Here is an 18,572-nt window from a genome sequence, read left to right as displayed (position 1 = left end):
TAGACCATCTGGAGAGCAGTTTGGGGAAATCAGTTCTATTCATGGATATGAAATGCCCTGAAATCCTTAAGGCCTAATCTTCTTCCAATACCTTAATCAGTTCCAAAGTAACACAGTGGCGGGTTACAGACCGCCCGAAAGGGGCGGCGTGCACCCGCCCCTTTCCCCGCTGTATCAAGGCCTCAGCTGCCAGACTGGCCTGGAAAGGGGTGTCCTTGGGGCTTGAAGCCCCAAGGACACCCGGCAATGGCAGGGAGGAGGAGAAAGGGGCCGCTTGGCCCCTTTCTCCTTTGCATCGCTGGTGCAGGCGTCTGAAGGCTGCACCCAGCGACGCAAGCCCAGAAGGAGCTCCGAAACGGAGCTTCTTCCGGGGTCGTGGAAAGGGCGCCCTAGCGCAGCCCCAATATGTCACAACCTCACCGCCTCGTTTGGAGGCGGCACGGTTGTGATGTGATGGCGGCGGCCGTGTCGAACGGCCGCTGTCATTTTCTACGTGCAGAGCGTGTACTAGGATTAGGGGGATGCGGAAGCACCGCCCCTTCCTAACCCTAGTACTCGCTCGTTGCGTAATTTCTGGCGGTCTGTAACCCGCCAGTATCACCTATGAAATAGTTATGGAGGGCTTTGACCTTTCAAATATCATTTCTTAGAAATACTTCAAACTCAGACTAAAGCCCAGTTTACTTTCATTTGTAAAGCTGCAATCATAATTTAAGGACTACCCTACTTTATAACCCTTTGTAATTAGAGGCTATAAATACCTAAGAAACTCAGGTGAGTCTCCCTTCAAGCATGTCTACCATTAGTCTAGCTGGTAGGCACTTGTACCTCATTGCTCACTTTTGTTTCTCTGAACTGCCAGCCTCCAATCAGTTCCACAAAAGGGCATCGCTGTGATAAATGTAGTTTGGTTTAGTCTGACAACCTGGTTGTCAGTGCTTTTTCCTTTTTGGGCACCCACACTCGGCGGACTCTACCTTCATTTTGGATTTACATATTGATCAAGGTTCTCCAACCTCACCATGGCACACTGGGAAGGACAAGGGACTCCTGGCCACCATAGTTTCAACTGAAACTGTTATTCCCCCTGCTTTTAAAAACAAAAGAAATCAAAGCAATCTAACATGCAGCTTCATTGCTCATCCCTGTCCTTCAATATCTAGGTCTAGGGCAAAGGTGGAGAAAGAGCAGTCTGTAGGCTGCAGAATCTAAATGATCCAAAGTCTCATTGACCCTCTTTATTTAGACATGCTAATTTTTGGGCCAGCTTTACCCAAACAAACAGAACCCTAATCTCTAGCAAGATAGAGACTGGACTGCAATGGGAAACAGTTTCTGTAGTCCAAAGACAGGCATCCCTTATGACCCGAAGATGCTCTGACCTACAGTGTCTACAATTCTTGGCCACTCATCATATTTGCTGCAGCTTATGGGAACTGAAGTCCACAATAATCAGAGAGCAAATGCTGTCTACTCCTACCTTAGCTCATTTACACCTATTCTTCCCAGTCATTTATGTTCCAAAAGAGCTCATTTCTTAAACACAAGAAAGTAGTTTGTGAACACACACAAACACACACACAAAGGTATTCTGAGCAAAAGTCTTTAATACCTGAATTACCATCCAAGGTTGGAGAAAGAAAACTTTTCCCACCTCGAAAAGGAACTAGTTTAAGTTTGGAGCGGGGAAACAGAAAGGACACCCAAAACATCGTTTCTGAAGGGCATTTGAAGATACAAAGGATGGCAGACTTGCATCTCAATCCCATCTCATAAAATGGCTTGCCAATGAATAATGCTTTCAGGGGAATTTTTCCCGCCAAAGTTTTATCTCCAGCCTTGAAACTGAAGACCATTTAGGGATCCTGCAGTGGCCAAGAGATCTCCGTGTGTTCAACTTTCATTTTTCTTCCCTGCAATTATATTCAGATACATGCTGATGTTGAACCTGGAGAAAGGATAGAGTCATCACAGTTTGAAGTTATTGATAACATTCTCACCATGAATCGGTCTACTCCTTCAAAACAGGAATGGGATGACTAATAGCTGCATTGCCTTGTGAAGATCCATTCAGGGCTGCATGCTAGAGATAGGTGGGGCCACCTTATATATATAACCCACACATATTCACACATAACATCATGCCACTCTCCAACAGTTTTTCACACAGATTTACCACTGAAATCCCCACTCCCTAATGCCATAAGATTCTATGATTCTAAGTACTTAGATAAGTAGATTTTTAGAGTAGTTTCTACATTTTTCATGCTTCACTACTCTACACACTAGACATTAGAACATGAAACAATGCATTCAAATTAGGAAAAGAGATTAAATGTTAGAGAGAACTTGACTGCAAGATCTATTTGGCAGCAGAATAGACAGCCTTGGAGACTTGTTGGCTCTCCTTCTTTGGAGGTCTTTAAACAGGTTGAATGGCTCTCTTAGGAGTGCTTTGGTAGTGTATTCTTATATGGCAGGGGGTTGAGCTGGATGGCATTTGTGATCCCTTCCAACTTCATCATTCTATTATTCATACCTGCCTTCCTACAAAATGAAATCAGGCCCAAATATCAAATACCTTTATTCAATGGGTAGTCACTCCAGCCCCTGAACCGTTTTAGTTGCTATTTTCTAATTATTTTCCCCATGACTGCAAGCTGGGGGTACACAAAAGTTTAGGTATTGTTGCACTGTAGACCATTGTGATAATTGGCAGTTTAATCTAAATTATCAACTACAAACACCTTTCTTACTAGCATGCTAGCAGCTGTTGACTGAGATTGTGACATCCTCTTTACTAGAAGCATATTTTTTGTTTTTCCTTTAAAGTCAGCAATCACCTGCTTTAAGTAATCTTGCTTGATTATATTTTGCATGGAAAAACTTGAGAGGTGTCAATTCATATTGTTAGTAATGCAGAGACAGCAGAAGTATTCATACATATTTATACTTACATTTGGGCTTAAGAAAAATGATATATTCATAGCATTATCATGTCTGCTTTTCAAGTCTGTTGTAATCAAGGAACAAGTTGAAGATTTGTTTAAGCAGGTGAAACTTATCTAAATAAAAAGGATGGAACCAGAAAATTGATACCTCATTTTCTCTATCCACAATAATCAAACATCAAGGAATGTTTTAAATAGTGTAACTTCCCACATTTTGTTCACAGAAAATATATACTTCTAGCGTGAGTAATGCGCAGATGTGTGTATGGGCGCGATCAACACATATTTCACATGCAACCTCATGTGAATGGATGCCTTGTTAAAAGGAGCTATTTAAGGAAGTACTTCCTATACAAGAGATTCAAATAAGTATTTTTACATCAAACTGTTCACATCACCATAGTTCTTAAGCATCAATTAGTAAAAAGAGCATACACAAAGTACTGCACAAAGTGGGTGAAAAGAGACAATGGCTGACAACACATGGTTTCTACCAGGATCACTCACTGAAATGTTTACACCTTTAATGATGCAGAAATGTCCCTACAAGAAACACTAATGTGGAACACTAAATAAGAAAACACAAGAGAGTTGCAGCATACAGTACCATCAACGCTTGATCCTACACCCTGTAACAGAGGTGCAAGGAGGGAACTGCTGGTCTTCGTGTACCATTTCATCTACATTTGCTACATATATTGACAGATGTCATGAAAACAGGTAGTCCCCTGCAACAGGCAAGGAAAGATGCTGCCAGCTGCCAGCTTTTAGAGATGTAGATACATTACACAGGATGCTGATGGGTAACTTCTGTAATATTATGTGGGAATCAAGAACCATTTACCTTCCATTCCTAAATACCAGGTTGTTAATTTTCAGCACAGAAGGCAGAGAGAGAGAGGAAAGAACACTGACAATCATCTGAATCCCTTCCTTTAATTCAGTACTGAGTTCATTACAGATAAATGGACTAGGGTGGGGGCAAGATACAATGAAAGAGGATGTCCTTTCCATGCAGCTCAGTGACTCTAAAGTGGCAGCATCCATCATAAATGATGAATGTGCTGTTTTCTTTTGCTACATGAAAAACACTGTGATCACTGTAGAAATGCTGGCACACAACTAGTGCAGGCCTCAGAAGATATACTAGTGGCATCAAATAGTTGACACTGTCAAGTTGGCTGAATTGTATACTGCAATGTACATTGTTATCAGGATTTCTGATGCTTATAAGTGATATTTTCCTAGAATAGGATTAGCCACAGTAAACTTTTCTGACCCACTATTGGGGGGGGGGCACTATCAATTGTCACCCACTTACGTATGACTGAAATCAGAGGAAGAACGTTTGAGAAAACAATCTCAAGAGTTCTGGCAAATGGGCTGTCCTTGGCAATTCTGTCTCATGCAGCTTAGTTGCACATTCTGCATTCATACTATGACTTTAGGGTTCTACTGCTTGTACTAAATTTAAATGAGATAGTTAAAGGAAGCCTGAGAAATGTCAACTTTAAATGAATGACATTTGTTGTATTCCCTTGGTATTTTCCTCTAAGGGAACACATTCCAATTATTTAAATAAGGTCTTGCTGCAGACTCTATCTCTGAGGTTTAGTGTCCCAAGTACTGTTGTGTTCAGCTTCAGCAAGGAACAGCATAAGTTTAACAGAGTAGTTGACAGTTTCCAGCAAAGCCTACTGGAAAGAAGGCCCAGCCACATTTTAAACTGTCCCTTTTGCTTTGTTAAGCAAATAAGATAAAGAAAAAGAATGATCCTTGGCAAGACTCTGGATTGTGGCAACGTCCTGTCTACTTCATTCAAAGTGAAGTCCTCTGAACCAATTCCATAATCAGGGTGTGCCATACCAGAGTACTACCTAGTACTTTTCACAGTGTTTTCATACTGTCTTAGCAAGCAAAGATTAGTCATCCAGAAGAGGAGGCGGTGGTGTGAGGTGAAGTTGGAAGGTCTCATTCTGGAAGACACTATTGAGTGCAGAATCACCCTGGGAGACATGGAGAAGTCCATGTTTTTCACCACCACGATCTCGAGAAAGTTCAGTCAGAAGAGCCAACTACAAAATAAAAGAGAACAACACGTGCTACATTAGGGTTATTTTAAAGCATGCAGTAAAATTATGTAATGTGGGCAGAATAAGCACTGTTACAAAGGACAGGCATGCATTAATATTTAATTAAATGAGAAATTAATTGATGTTTAAGAAAAAATTTAAAAGCTGCAAACCAAAAACTGTGCATACTTGTCACAACAAATGCAGACCACAGGGCTGCTGTTGAGGTATGCAAGTGCAGGAATAATAATTTTCAAGACAGATGAAGAATAAAGGTATGGTTGAAAAGAACTCAGGTGGTTTCCTACTTAGTACTAAATGAATCCAGTGCACTGGAGCATCTAGGGATCACTGTTTTAACAAGGGAAGCATATATTTTAAAGGATCAAGACTTAGATACAGATTTTCAATTAAGTATAAACGGGACTCTGTCCCACCCTTCCAAGAAAAATACAAGGACAACTTTGATCCATGAGATAATTTCAGGTGCTACTATTATAAGACACATATCATAATTAGTCCCCAAGTTTTTGTTAGGAATTAAGGCATAAAATTATATTACCCTGGAGGTTCCTCGGTACAGACGACAAAGCTGGTCAAAAGCTTGAGCTTGCTGGGGATCCAACAGGGTCTCTGAATTGATCTAAAGAACAATATTATAAAGTCATAAAAACAAATCATCCACATTAAGCGGGATCTTTATATTTCAATGTTTAATCAACCTGAGAGTTAGTAATTTTTTACAACTGGAGCAAGTATTTTTATGAAGCTGTCCAAACAACAAAAATAGATAATTTAGGACAAACATCAACTAAGGTTAAGCTTAGCCTATACTTGATCCAAATAAAAAGGGAGAGAATATCCAATTAAATTATATCTGTAAAGACCAGCATTTCATAAAAGGGCAAGAATGGGATTATTTGCCTGATGTATATGTTGGGCACAAGACATTTCCCTGGGAAATTTACAGCTTTGCTGTTCTGTTAACCATAATATTGCTGGAAAGAACATGGATCACCTACTCTGGGTGAGAGATCCAAGCTAATGGGGGAATCCAGGATGGTGATGGAGCAATAACTTGTGTCCAAAGCTCGTTGCAAAATTTTATAATTGTTTTGCTTCTATTGAAAATATAAAGGTCTTTAATAATAACTGAGAACAACAACAAGAAGCGGAAGAGATTCAAGATTTACAAAAAAACAGGAAGTTGAGGAATGGCTCTGAAGAAGGAAAGAATGAGGCTTTGAGGAAGGAGGAAGAATAACAGCATTTAACAATATTCTAGCTCTACATGCTACAATCATTAATTATCTGATAGTAGAGAAAATGGTGAACCTCTGAAAGTTTTGCTATGGAATTGCAGGTGTAAGTATTGGCTGACCAGTGCCATTTCAGCATATGTAATTTACAACTGCTAGTAATTGGGATAATTTGTAAAATTACAATCATGTTCACAAGAGAAGACTATAGAATACTGTACTGGGCATTGCATCTTCATCTGGGACGAAGTCAGAAAATTCAAACAAAGCTTACAGTTTCTTAGGTCCTAAGAAATGGGAAAAGAGGAGATTGTTGATTCTATGACTGCTCAGCCCACAAATTCTATACTGGATTGCTCAATGGATCTTAAAAGAAATTTCTGTGGTTTTAATAAAGATACAGCTTCTATTAATCTTGCAACAGAGTTGGCACTTGATGATATCATGACATCCCAAGAGTTAATGCTGCCTTTTGATTTACAGCCAGCTGAAGTAAAGCCTCTTGACCAGGATAACCAATTTTGTGAGCTGCTGCAGTCAACCTCAGGTCTAACTCACAATGATGATAAAGTAAGTAATGAAGATCCTCCCTGCCAGAAGGATACAGTAACAACAGCTTACCAATTGAAAGATGGTCATTTATAACAATGAAAGACACTGAACATATCAAATCCTTCTTTTCCAAATGTAATAAACTTTTAATTACATTGGTTGAAATATCTAAAAAGGTTGGTTTGGGCTTGGTGATAAAGACCTGGTCATGAAGCCATGTAAATACAGGGGCTAAATTAATGAACTGTGGTGCAGTACAGACTGGCATACTCACACCAATACTAGAGTTAGGGAACGCCCACCAACTGCCTGCTCCCTAACCCTCGTATGTGTGCACAGTGCCATAATTACACGGCTTCCTTCATATGCCTACTGTCCTACATACTCCTTTTAACATCTTGCTTTATGCTGACGACATGATATTGTTATTATACTCACAGGTAGGAAAGCGGAAACTGTTGAAAAGACTTAGTTGTTATTGACAGAACAATTCCTTAACTATTAACAAATCTAAGTCAAATATAATGGTATTTGGTAAACGAACGCAGAGACATAGACGGCATTTAGAGGGTGAGCCAATAGATCAAGTAAAGACCATCTTATACCTTGGTGTAACATTCTCAGAAAACGGACCTTGGTCATGTCATCACCAAAAGAGTTCACTTAGAGCAAAGGCTCATTTGAATATCATATTTAAACAAAGCTCACAAGTACCCTGGTTCCCTAACCCCATTAATCAACGTATATAAAGCCAAGATTACACCTATGCTTTCATATGCGGCAGAAGTTTGGGGTCTAAATTCCATCTCAGCAGTAGAACTAGCACAGTCTCAACATCTGAGAAGTATATTGGGTGTAGATAAAAGGACATCTGCGGCTGCTGTTAGAGCTGAATTAGAAATTTATTCAATCCATTTGCAAGCCAAAATCAAAGTGTTTAATTACTGGGGTAAAATCAATGAAATGCATCCAGATAGATTACCAAGACTATGTCTCTTAGAACAGTCACAATCCCATCTTCAATCCTCTTGGTTTATGCAAATAACAAACTTTATAAAGAGCTGTGGTCTTCCTGATTTCCAACAGGAAAGAGATCAGTATCTTGGTCCCTATATCAAAAGAACAATGTTTTGGGATACCCATGTCAGAATCTCTTACTTCATGAGTGGCCAGGATTCAAAAATATCTATTATCACAGCTCGGTTTTTACATAAAGCTATACAGTCAAGAGTTAGATATGTGGGGTCAATTGGGGAAAATTGCAGAGGTGATGAAGAATTCTGATGTGTGATGCTTCATGTTCAATTTTATTACTTTATGTATTACCATCTTAAGGCTGTAATACACTTTTATTCTCTTTACCCATTTTTGTATCTTGAACCTTCGGTATAGATTTTTATGATCAGTTTTATAACTATGTTTCATTTTTAGATACTGTACTTCTAATGTACTTTATTGTTTTACATTTATATGACATCCATACATCCATACTCTATATACATTTCCAATTCTGCGTTATTACATTTTAGCTCTTTTCTAATTGCTATAGAATTTCGATAGTGTGTTTTACTTGTTTGTGTTATTTTGAAATGGCTTAAGGACTAATCAATAAACACTTCTATGTTCTATGTTGTTGTCACATTCCACACTGATGAGATAGCCGCCCTAAGTCCCAGTCTTGGGAGAAGGGCGGGATATAAATAAATATAATAATTATTATAATAATAAATATAATAATAAATATCTGCTCCTCTGGCATAGTTATCTCAATTAACACAGACTCAGAGCTCTGAACCAAGCATGCAGGATCCTTGGTCTCAAATTCTTTCTGAGACAAAATTACCACAGGCAAGGACTGAAAACAGCAAAAATTGGAATCTAATACTAAATCATAGAAAGCTAGTTCTATCTAATTACCCCAAATGTAAAAGCTTTTTAATGTAAAATGCACATACATTGCATCTTCTGAACATTTTGGAAGTGGCTTTCCCAGGTCTGCTTGAAATAGTACATATAGCTTCTGTGGAATATCAGTATTAAAATCACACTCATGCTCATGCAGTAGTTACTTTCAGTGAAGTGAAGTAAGGCCAGATTGGTTCTTGATTACAAAGATGCACCCACTGGAAGGGACATATTTGTTTCAAAGGTTTTTGAAAACATGGCATTCCACCAAACCTTAGAGGTCCAGAGGATCCCACATAAAAAAGAAGTTCAGCAAGGTAGGAAGTAGTCAAAAAAATATAATTGACCCCAGCTCTCCTAAAGATCACCTCCTTCACCATAATGATCTTGGAGCACAATACAGCAGTAGATATGTTTGGATGCAAGCTCATAAACAAACTTCCTATAAGAGGATTTTTCTTTTGAAAAAAGGAAGAAGTGATGGTACTGTATTTGGCTGCTATTGTGCCTTGCTTTTAGCAGTTCAAAACCAAATTATACCAAGATTAGAAAATCTGAAAATCCATTTGATAAAATATGCAAATAGGGCAAAGTGGACCTGTTAAAAACGAGGCAGTATAAGGTGTGGTACAGATGAGTCTGTAATCTATCAAGATAACAACTGTGGGGAAAAGGAGTAGGTCAGGCTATTCCTGTGGTGAAGGCATATACTCCAGATTGAAGAAATAAATTTGATAGCAGATAAGTCTGAACAGAGTTGGATCAGGTGTAATTTAGTTCCCTCAATACCCAAGGCAAATTCTGTGATAACCATCAAGCTTCCACCTGACTGGATATGGGATTTTATTTTTTTTAGAAAATCTTTTTATTAACACATTAAAATCAAAACAATACTACATTCTAAAGATGGACATGAGATTTCTCGCTGAGGAAGAAACAGGATCTCCAGAGAAACCAAGAGAACATATTTGTCACCTGGCAAATACTGTATATCCAGTAATTTCAAATGAGTCCAACCACTGATGTGATTGACTACCTGGAGGATGAGACAGAAGTACAAAAGCTGCACACAGAAGTGAATTATAAACAAGTGAAGAATCCAGGTCAATGTGTATGCCCATCAAAGACAAAATAATCTTAGACTATAGAGGAAACCCTGAGAGAATTCAGATACAATGATGTGGTGAAGAAAACTGCAGTGATTGAAACTGACATCTGCTATATGCACTAGTTAAAATCTTGGAAGAATTATATCTCACTATGTAACAATAGTGACCAAAAGTGACCAATGGCTTTCAAGTGTTTATCCTGGAACATACCTGGCTGGAACTATAAGAATCTGAATGTTCAATTTCATAAGTATCTAAAGCAGTTTGATATGGTTTGCTTTCAGGAAACACGGTCTGCTGATGATATCTGACTTAATGACTACACAACATACTTAGTTCCAGCAAACAGCAGTAATTGTATGGATCATCACGGGGGTGGCCTCACTCACCTCATTGAGAGTGAAATCCCATTTGATAGATACTCTAGGCCCTTGAACCATGGGAGTTTTCCCTCAAGTTGAATATGATATCTTTTGTTATAACTGTGTATATTCCACCCCAAAATTCTAAGTATCATTCTGGATATATGTGAGAATATTTTGAAGAATATTTATTTTCATTGGATATTAAATATCCTGAGGCCCATTTTACTTTAACAGGTGATTTTAATGCCCCGATAGGTCCTAATTGGAAGGCACTGGCATTTTCCATTGGAAGAGACTATACTGATGAGATATAGGGCCAGTATAGACTGGCACAATATGATGGCTTCCCAGTAGGGTGGGGCCGTGGCATATGCATGATGCACAATCTGATGCCACCCTGAAGCCAGTGTTACACCTCTGGCTTGGGGGCAGCTTTTCAGCACTCTGGCGGCATGGCATTTAGATGCTGCATGCCGCAGGAGTGCCAAAAAGGCACCACCATGGCAGAAATGCCACCCTTTCTCTGATGCAAAAAGGAGCGACATTTTGCTGCATTTTTTGTGCTGGAAGAAAGTGGAGTGGGGCTGCAGTATGCGGTTGCTGGGGCACCCACTTGGCTCTTTTAGGGATGGTGTCATGCCGCCCCTTTAGGCTGGTCTTTTTCCACCCATAGACAATTTAAAGACCATGTGATTAATGTTCAAGGGAAATTATTTAGCCACACTATTTTTCAGGTTGGTCTAGTCCTCTTATATAATACTGTATCAGTGGACCAGGAAGGAGACTATACATTTTTTAATTATTTGTGAACTAGCTAGTTGGATTTTACGGCAGTTATACCAGCACTGCTGGAGCTAATTTCACTTTTCAAAGTAGACTCTTATCCAGCTTGTAATATTCCAGGTTGCCTGTCCAAGGAAGATTAAGACTTGTAAAGATCTTGTGTTTTCAGTTACAACTCAAGCAAAAATTTCCAGTTCTGTCAATAATATACCAGTGGATTAATTGGTCAATGGAAATAGTGGTCCCCACATCCAAGAAAGGCTCTAGATCTGATCTGAAGAATTATTGGCCAGTTAGCTTTTTGGATGTGATTAGTAAGCTATATGCAACACATTTTTTCGAAAAACCTGAAACCTGGATGACCTCAGAAAAGCTTTTGGCTGAAAAGCAGGCTGGCTTTTGTCATGACAAATCAACAGTTGGCCATTGTTTTCTTTTAAATCATTTACTGAAAAAATATTCCACTTCTCCACTCTCTTTTTGTGGCCTCTGTAGACTTTTTGTGGCCTTTGTAGACTTCAGGGTTGGTTTTGACTGTCTACCATTGCCACGTTTGTGGCATATGTTGGCCTCTTTGAATATTAACCAGAAGTTACTTAAGAGAATTCAAGGACAGTATAATAATTCCAGTTTATGTAATAATGGCTAAGGGCAGTCTCTCAGAAGCCTTTCCTGTTAATAAGAGTGTTCATCAAGGGTGCCTGTTAGCCCCCTTTTTATTTAATTAATACATTAAATACAGTATACATTAATGACATAATTTCTTTTCTATCAGGTGCAAAGTCCCCCCCCAGCCTGCAAGATAAAGATATTTCCATCTTATATATACATATATGATTATGATGATACCATCCTTCTTTCTTATAGACATCCAGGCTTGCACAGGCTTTTGACAGCTCTGTGAAAAAGAATTTCTAAATGTTAATTATTCAAAAACCCAAATCATGGTGTTTGGGAGGAGAAGACATAAATTTATTTATTTATTTGGAGTATTTATACCCCACTCTTCAGCCACAAAGGCTCTCAAATATTGATGACAACTTAATAACCAACAACTGGAGCAAGTTGGCTACTATAAATACCTGGGGGTAACATTTAAGGACTCTGGATGGTGGTCCACAAACTTGAAAGCCACTGTAGCATCAACCAAAAACAATTAATGCTAATTTTTTTGGTACACAGCAGGTGCTGACGGTAGATTTGTGGTGCCCCTCCTTGAGCTCTATAAGAGTAAGCTTTTGCCCAGCTGCTGTATGGAGCTGTAGTGTGACTCTACGCCGATGTGGCAATGTTGGATTTCAGTACAATATAAACTCTGGGAACTGCTCAGTTAAAATGTTGGCCCTGAATAAAGCCATTCAATGGTGTCTCAAACTAATTTTTCAGCTGGTCTCCTTTAGTTTTAATGGCATATAAAGAAATGAACCCAGAATCAGACTATAAAAAATTGTCACCTTGTATCTAATTTGGAATTCTCAGTGAGCTATTTGGTTGCAAAAGGATATTATGGTGCCAGACTGGAAGTTGCAAGATGTTTAGCTGACACTGATCTCCAGGAAAAAGCTGCGCTAGTATTTTAACTGTTGCTCTGTTATGTAAAACTTTACCATTTATCCTTGAAAACTGCCACCTTATTTAGCCTTTACTTGGTCATCTGACCTTTCAATCCTTTTAACCAAGTGCAAACGCAATACAATGACATAGCCAACACAGAGTGCAGAAAGATGGAAGATTTATGTTATTTTTTTTCTAGAGTGTACTTTGTATCTAGATGTAAGATCTCAATACCTTGATCCTCTTACTGTTCATATTAGAGATGCTATCATATCCCCTCAAAAAACTGACATTTTTATTAGCAGGAACTGATGACTATTGAATGCCCTGGGCATTCCATCTCAGACCTCAGAACAGCAATCCTTGAACAAAAGAATTACAAAGGTAGACTGGAAAGAGAAACAGCAAAATTGGGATCAATCCACAAACTACAGTCCCTCAGCAATGGATTGAACTGATTCACTATACACATTTTAACACTATCTGACCCCATCCTCAGGGGGGCAACTTACACTCATCTATTCTCTTCACCCACAGACTAGTTTCCAATGCCAAACTGGTCTTGCCTCTTCATTTCCATAAACACTGGACAGTTCCCAGGGTCTTTGCTTACTAAGGACCATCATTAAAACTGGACTTGTTACTTCATTTCCATACACAAAGAATTTTGAATTTGAACTGACATTCTCACATACCAATGATACATATATGTCTGTCCCTGGTTTTCATTCCACTATATGCATCTGAAGAAGCAGAGTGACACCTACAAAGCACAGCCTGCCAATTTCTTTATTTCAGTTAGTCTCAAATGTGCTACAAGATCTCTCTACAAGTGGAGAAATGTTTTGTCTCCTCAAAACAAGAAGCTCAGTTGTTAATCATGTCATGTGTTGTTAACCATTATGGGCGATTCACAAAACAACAGAGCTTCCAAAACATACCATTTGTAGCAGTATAACATGTTTTTATGCTCCCCATCATTTCAACCCTCACATCATCCTTGCCAATAAAACCACTAGTTTTCACATTTTATGAATTGAAGACATAGGTTAGAGGAATATTTATTCAGTGGGATAAAACTTAATACTCCAGTCCTTTTAACACAGCTGTCCATGTTAAAGAAAATGCCATATTGTTTAATGTCTCTGAAGGACAGTAAAGAAGAACTTCTCAGAGATCAAGAGACAGCCTTATCTTGGTCATCAGTGTGTTTGGAGCACAAGTGAAAGTGTGTTTATGACCTAAAAAGCCCAATACTGCTTGGGTCCAGTCCACCTGAAAGACTACTTCTCCCAATGTGAGCCTGCTGAATTTTAAGATCTTCAAGGGAGGGCCTTCTCTTGGTCTTACCACTGCCACAGACACATTTGTCGTGGGCATGTGAGAGAGGGCTTTCTCAATCACTGCTCCCAGGCTGTCAAACTCTCTTCCACAGGAGACTAGCTGACCCCATTTACTCCCTAACCAGCAGCAGGCAAAGACCTTTTTATTTAGACTGGCTTTCAGTGACTAGCTGTTGCAGAAATGCCTTTGACATATATGTGTGTGTGTGTGCGCGTGCTTGTGCATGCACACTATACTTTTATCTTCATGCTATGTTTTAAATGTTTTTAATCAGTTTTAAATATTGTTATTTATTTATTTATTATAATCACTGTAATTTTACCTGTACTGTATTTTAAAAAATCTCTGCTGTGAACTGATTTGGGTCCCACAGTGGGAGAAAGATAGGATGAAATAAATTAAGTAACAGGTATAGAAGGGATGCGGGGGCTTAGCGGTTAAGATGCTGACTCTAACAATCACCAGGTCGGCAGTTCGAGACCCAACCACCGTATGATGAAGTGAGCTCACATCACTAGTCCCAGCTTCTGAAAAACCTAGCAGTTTGAATGCATGTAAAAGTGCAAGTAGATAAATAGGTACCACTTCAGTGGGAAGGTAACAGTGTTTTGCAGAGTCATGCTGGCCACATGATCAGAGTTGACTTTGACAACACTGGCTCTTCAGCTTAGTAACAGAGCACCACCCCCTACAGTCGGACAGATAAACTTGTCAAAGGGGAATACCTTTACCTTTTTAAACAGATATAGAACAGGTGTGAGCCAGTGTGGTACACTGGTTTAAGCACTGGACTATGACTCTAGAGACCAGGGTCCCAGGTCAGCCATGTAAACTCTCAGCTTTAAGAGGATGTCCTTTGAAGAAACTTGCCAAGAAAAGATGACATGACCAAAAGAGATCTAATTTAAGGCAGAGATATCATGATATCATATTACACAAAATATGAAGGGTATTCTCACTAGGACGGAAGTTAGGATGAGGTGAAATCTTAATCTAAGCATAAAGGTGTAAAAGATGAAGTAGGATTTATTTATGTAATTGTTTTCAAGGTGTATATACGATATAATAGTTGTTTAAAAGTTGTCATGCTATCACTATATTTACATTTTTACTGTACCTTTTGCTTTTTTGTGATTTATTTTTCAATAAAAATATTCTTTAAAAAAATAGGGTTAGCCATTATCTGCAATTTTTATTATCCATGTTTCCATAAGTTGGAAACAAATTGAAGGCATGTAAAAATAATAATAACAACAAATAATCAAATAATCATATTCATTTGAAAGTAAATCCCATAGTAATATGGACTTACAATAAGGGCAGGGTACCTAGTATTGCAGACTCAATGGCCCTTATCACACATGAAAATTGGAACTCCAGTCCAAAGCCATTCCGAAGGGAAGAGGAAGTAGATTCAGTTCAAATCAAAGCCAATTCATGTGATTAATTATCACACATGATGAGTGGAACTGTGGTCATTCCTGAGGCAAAGCGGAGCGAGTGTAAAATAAATGATCACACCAGTACATACCATGCAGATTCACCTATTCGAATTGGCACCCTTGCGCATGTTCAGTGGGGCTCCGAACGCATCATGAACCTTTGCACTTCCGGGGTGAAGAAGGGGGCCACTTCCTGGTTCCAGTTTCACATGAATACTAGCCTCACGTGAATGATTGCTTCACGTTTCTTCTTCCTTTCTATTTTATTCTATTTTTTTTACTCTATTTACTCTATTTCAACAATTTAGCAATGCCCACAACTCCCGCCACGTGTGGTCTCAAGTATACATACAGCCACATCCAAATGTATCCTCCGTTATAGTCATCCCTCCCAGTCACCTCCAAATGTATCCTCTATTATAGTCATCCCTCCTAGCCACATCCAAATGCATCCTCCATTTTTGAAGGAGTACTGGAAGCAAATGGAGCAAAACTGCAGCGCCACATCATGGGAAATGTGGCACCTTGGAGGTTGTTTGGGGGGGGGGAGTGTACCAGGACCGAAGCAAAGTTGCTTTCCACACCAAGACCAATTCAAATTGGATTCGAATTGACCTTGGAAAAAGATTTGTGAATTCGCTAGTTCACTGAATTCACCTACATCAGGAGTAACTTTGGACTGACTTGCAATCAGGCTTGGGATGACTCCCCATAGAATGCAATCGTGTGTGATAATCTATTACGTAGTAATGTGAATTCGCATGGTTGGGCCTGGATTGAAGTTGCAAAAACCATTGTGCAAAAAGGGCTAATGTGAAAAATGTGAGATTTGGTAATTATAAAGGGAGAGAAAGAAAATGAAAAAGCTACACTCTCAACTTCTGTATTGCCAGGAAAAAGTCATTTTCATGGATCTAAAGGAGACTTATGCTAGCAGAAAGGCAGTCATGCCAGGCACAAACCCTATTGATTTTCTATATCCTGCTGGAGACTCCTCTCTCGAACTCTCCCATTCTAGAGATACTCCGACATGGGGGAGCTGCTGGGGTGGGTGGGTTTGAGCTTAATTTTGCTTGCATTTCAGTGTACCCAAATCCATTCTATAACAGACTTAAAAAGAATCCCAATTAATATTAATATCCTCAGAGACTGTCAATGTTATAATTTGTTTAGAGAAGCATTCCCAGAGGTGAGCCCCTCTCTGACCCAGGAAGCCTCCTTTTAACCATCCATCAAGAAGCCAAGCCTTGGTCCATCTGCCTTGGTCCAGGCCTCGGAGGTGGAGAAGATCTGCTGGACCTGATCCTATTCCCCACCACCACTCCCTTCTCCTTTTGTGTCGTGTCTTTTAGATTGTAATCCTGAGGGCAGGGAACCGTCTGACTAAAATTTTTATGTACAGCGCTGTGTAAATTTACAGCGCTTTATAAATAAAGGTTAATAATAATAATAATAATAATAATGCTGACTAATGAAAATTCTGATTAAAAATTAAGGATTTAGCTGTTGCATGAGCTTATATATTTTATTTCCTCTCTCTTTCACTTTAAGGTTCAGTGTATTGCGATAGTACTGCATTGTCCATTTTGCTTTAAACAATTGTGAATATTTATTTAAATAGTGGATTCAATATTGGAATCCACTATTTCATCTCATGGATCTCCTGTTCCATTTCCCTTCTTTTTAAACTGGACAGCAAATGGGTATGTGTGCTATACATTAACTCTCAATGTGCAAATGAGTCTTCAAGTCATAGTAACTAACATACTGGTGAAAAATCTAGTGTAGCTAAAGTGACATTGTGTCTTCAGAAGCTTGAAAAATACGCACAGGGGAAAATAAGGTAAAAGATGACAATTTGTAGTTATCTAAAGACAAGAAAATGTAACATGACTGTCCTCCTTTGCTGTTTCTTACTCATATGTAACTATCAATCAGATTGTTATTTGGGCTGATGAGCTGATGTATTGCAGGCAATTTTCCTGTTGTCATGGAAACAAGTGCTGCAAGGCATTTTTTAAAAACTAAGGAACATCTTTTTATTCAATGCTGGAGGGAATTTCTTAGCAATCTGACATCTGTGCCACTGCACTGAATGCACATGCCTAAACCTGTATGTGTACCTTATAGTGCAGTTTCTGCTTCAAACACCAGGAGCAGGCCAAACAAGCAATAATGGATAACCTAGATATTAGATTGCTCAGACCCTCTAAATATCTGGTTGCTTTGAATTAAATCCCATGTATAAACAGGACTTCAGAAACCCTTTCCAAAGTCATAGCAAAAAGAACCCAAACCTTTTTGAAATTCTTCCATGCAAATATGTATAAATATCCTTGCACTAAGCCATAGTGAATTTGAAGGATAACTCTAGGCACTATCATCTATTCAAACACAATCCAATGGAAGTATAAATCATATGGAGAAAGTTACAATCTCAAATTATTTATATGATGATTTGTATACAAGATAGTTTCCAAATCTATTTTATTAAACTTCAGAGTAATATTTCCTTATGATCATACATTGTGCCCAACTGGCTTATAACAAAAATATCAATATACTTCGCAGAAAGACTGCCTGAGGAAATGAAATGAGGAATGCTAGATATTGCATGATTCTAGTTCTAGGAGACAAGAGGTATATCCAATGATAGCAAGAAAAGAAACATGATTTGGCAGAGCCAGTGGCAGTAGGACATCTAGGTCAAGCAACATCCAGCCTAATGAAGTTATAATGGGTCGCTGAATAGCCTTTGAAACCTGATTCCAAGCATTAGTTTTGACATTTGCACAAAGATCAAACCAAGGTTTCAATAAGCAGTAGAAGATTTGTACTACCAGGTGACACCACTGGATAAAACCCATGATCTTATGCAGTCAACTGTCCTGAAGTCTAGTGATGACAACCCTGAAAAGTAATGGGTTCAAACTTAGTTCACCAGTGTGTCAGGAATAGATTTTGTGTGTGTGTGGTGTGTATATACATGCACGCTCCAGATCGACACAGATACATTTATATACATAGAGATGACATCTGCAATAGCAGTTGTTCTGTTCTAGTGTCTGCTTCCCAGTTACGAGGCAAAATGTACCCAGAAAGCTGCCTGAGGCAACCATAGCATTCTGCCGAATGGAGCATCTGGTGTTAAAACATTGCCGTCCTGTGAATTTTACTTGGAAAGAAGTCCAACTGATTACAGGTTCCTAAGTAAGTGCACAAAAGAATGCCACTTA

General features: G+C 38.9%; 1 protein-coding gene across 6 annotated transcripts in view; it reads right to left on the bottom strand.

Annotated features, from left to right (window-relative positions):
- Positions 1-1,362: 1,362 nt before the first annotated feature.
- The window catches only part of VPS8 (VPS8 subunit of CORVET complex), a 132,846-nt gene continuing 115,636 nt past the window's right edge, over positions 1,363-18,572 (bottom strand). For 3 of the 6 annotated variants that reach the window (XM_042457861.1, XM_042457863.1, XM_042457866.1), the window contains 2 exons: positions 5,586-5,666; positions 1,364-5,026 (listed from right to left, as the gene is read on the bottom strand). In XM_042457861.1, the coding sequence (XP_042313795.1) occupies positions 4,874-5,026; positions 5,586-5,666 (234 nt within the window). In that variant the 3' untranslated portion in view covers positions 1,364-4,873. Of the gene's footprint in view, positions 5,027-5,585; positions 5,667-18,572 lie in introns of all 6 variants that reach the window. The other 3 variants (XM_042457865.1, XM_042457864.1, XR_006102899.1) reach the window with 2 other exon arrangements.

The sequence above is a fragment of the Sceloporus undulatus genome, chromosome 3 (assembly GCF_019175285.1).
Source record: "Sceloporus undulatus isolate JIND9_A2432 ecotype Alabama chromosome 3, SceUnd_v1.1, whole genome shotgun sequence".
Taxonomy (NCBI): Eukaryota; Metazoa; Chordata; class Lepidosauria; order Squamata; family Phrynosomatidae; genus Sceloporus; species Sceloporus undulatus.
The sequence above is the reverse complement of the archived record's forward strand: the minus strand, read 5'-3'. Positions and strand labels throughout refer to the sequence as shown.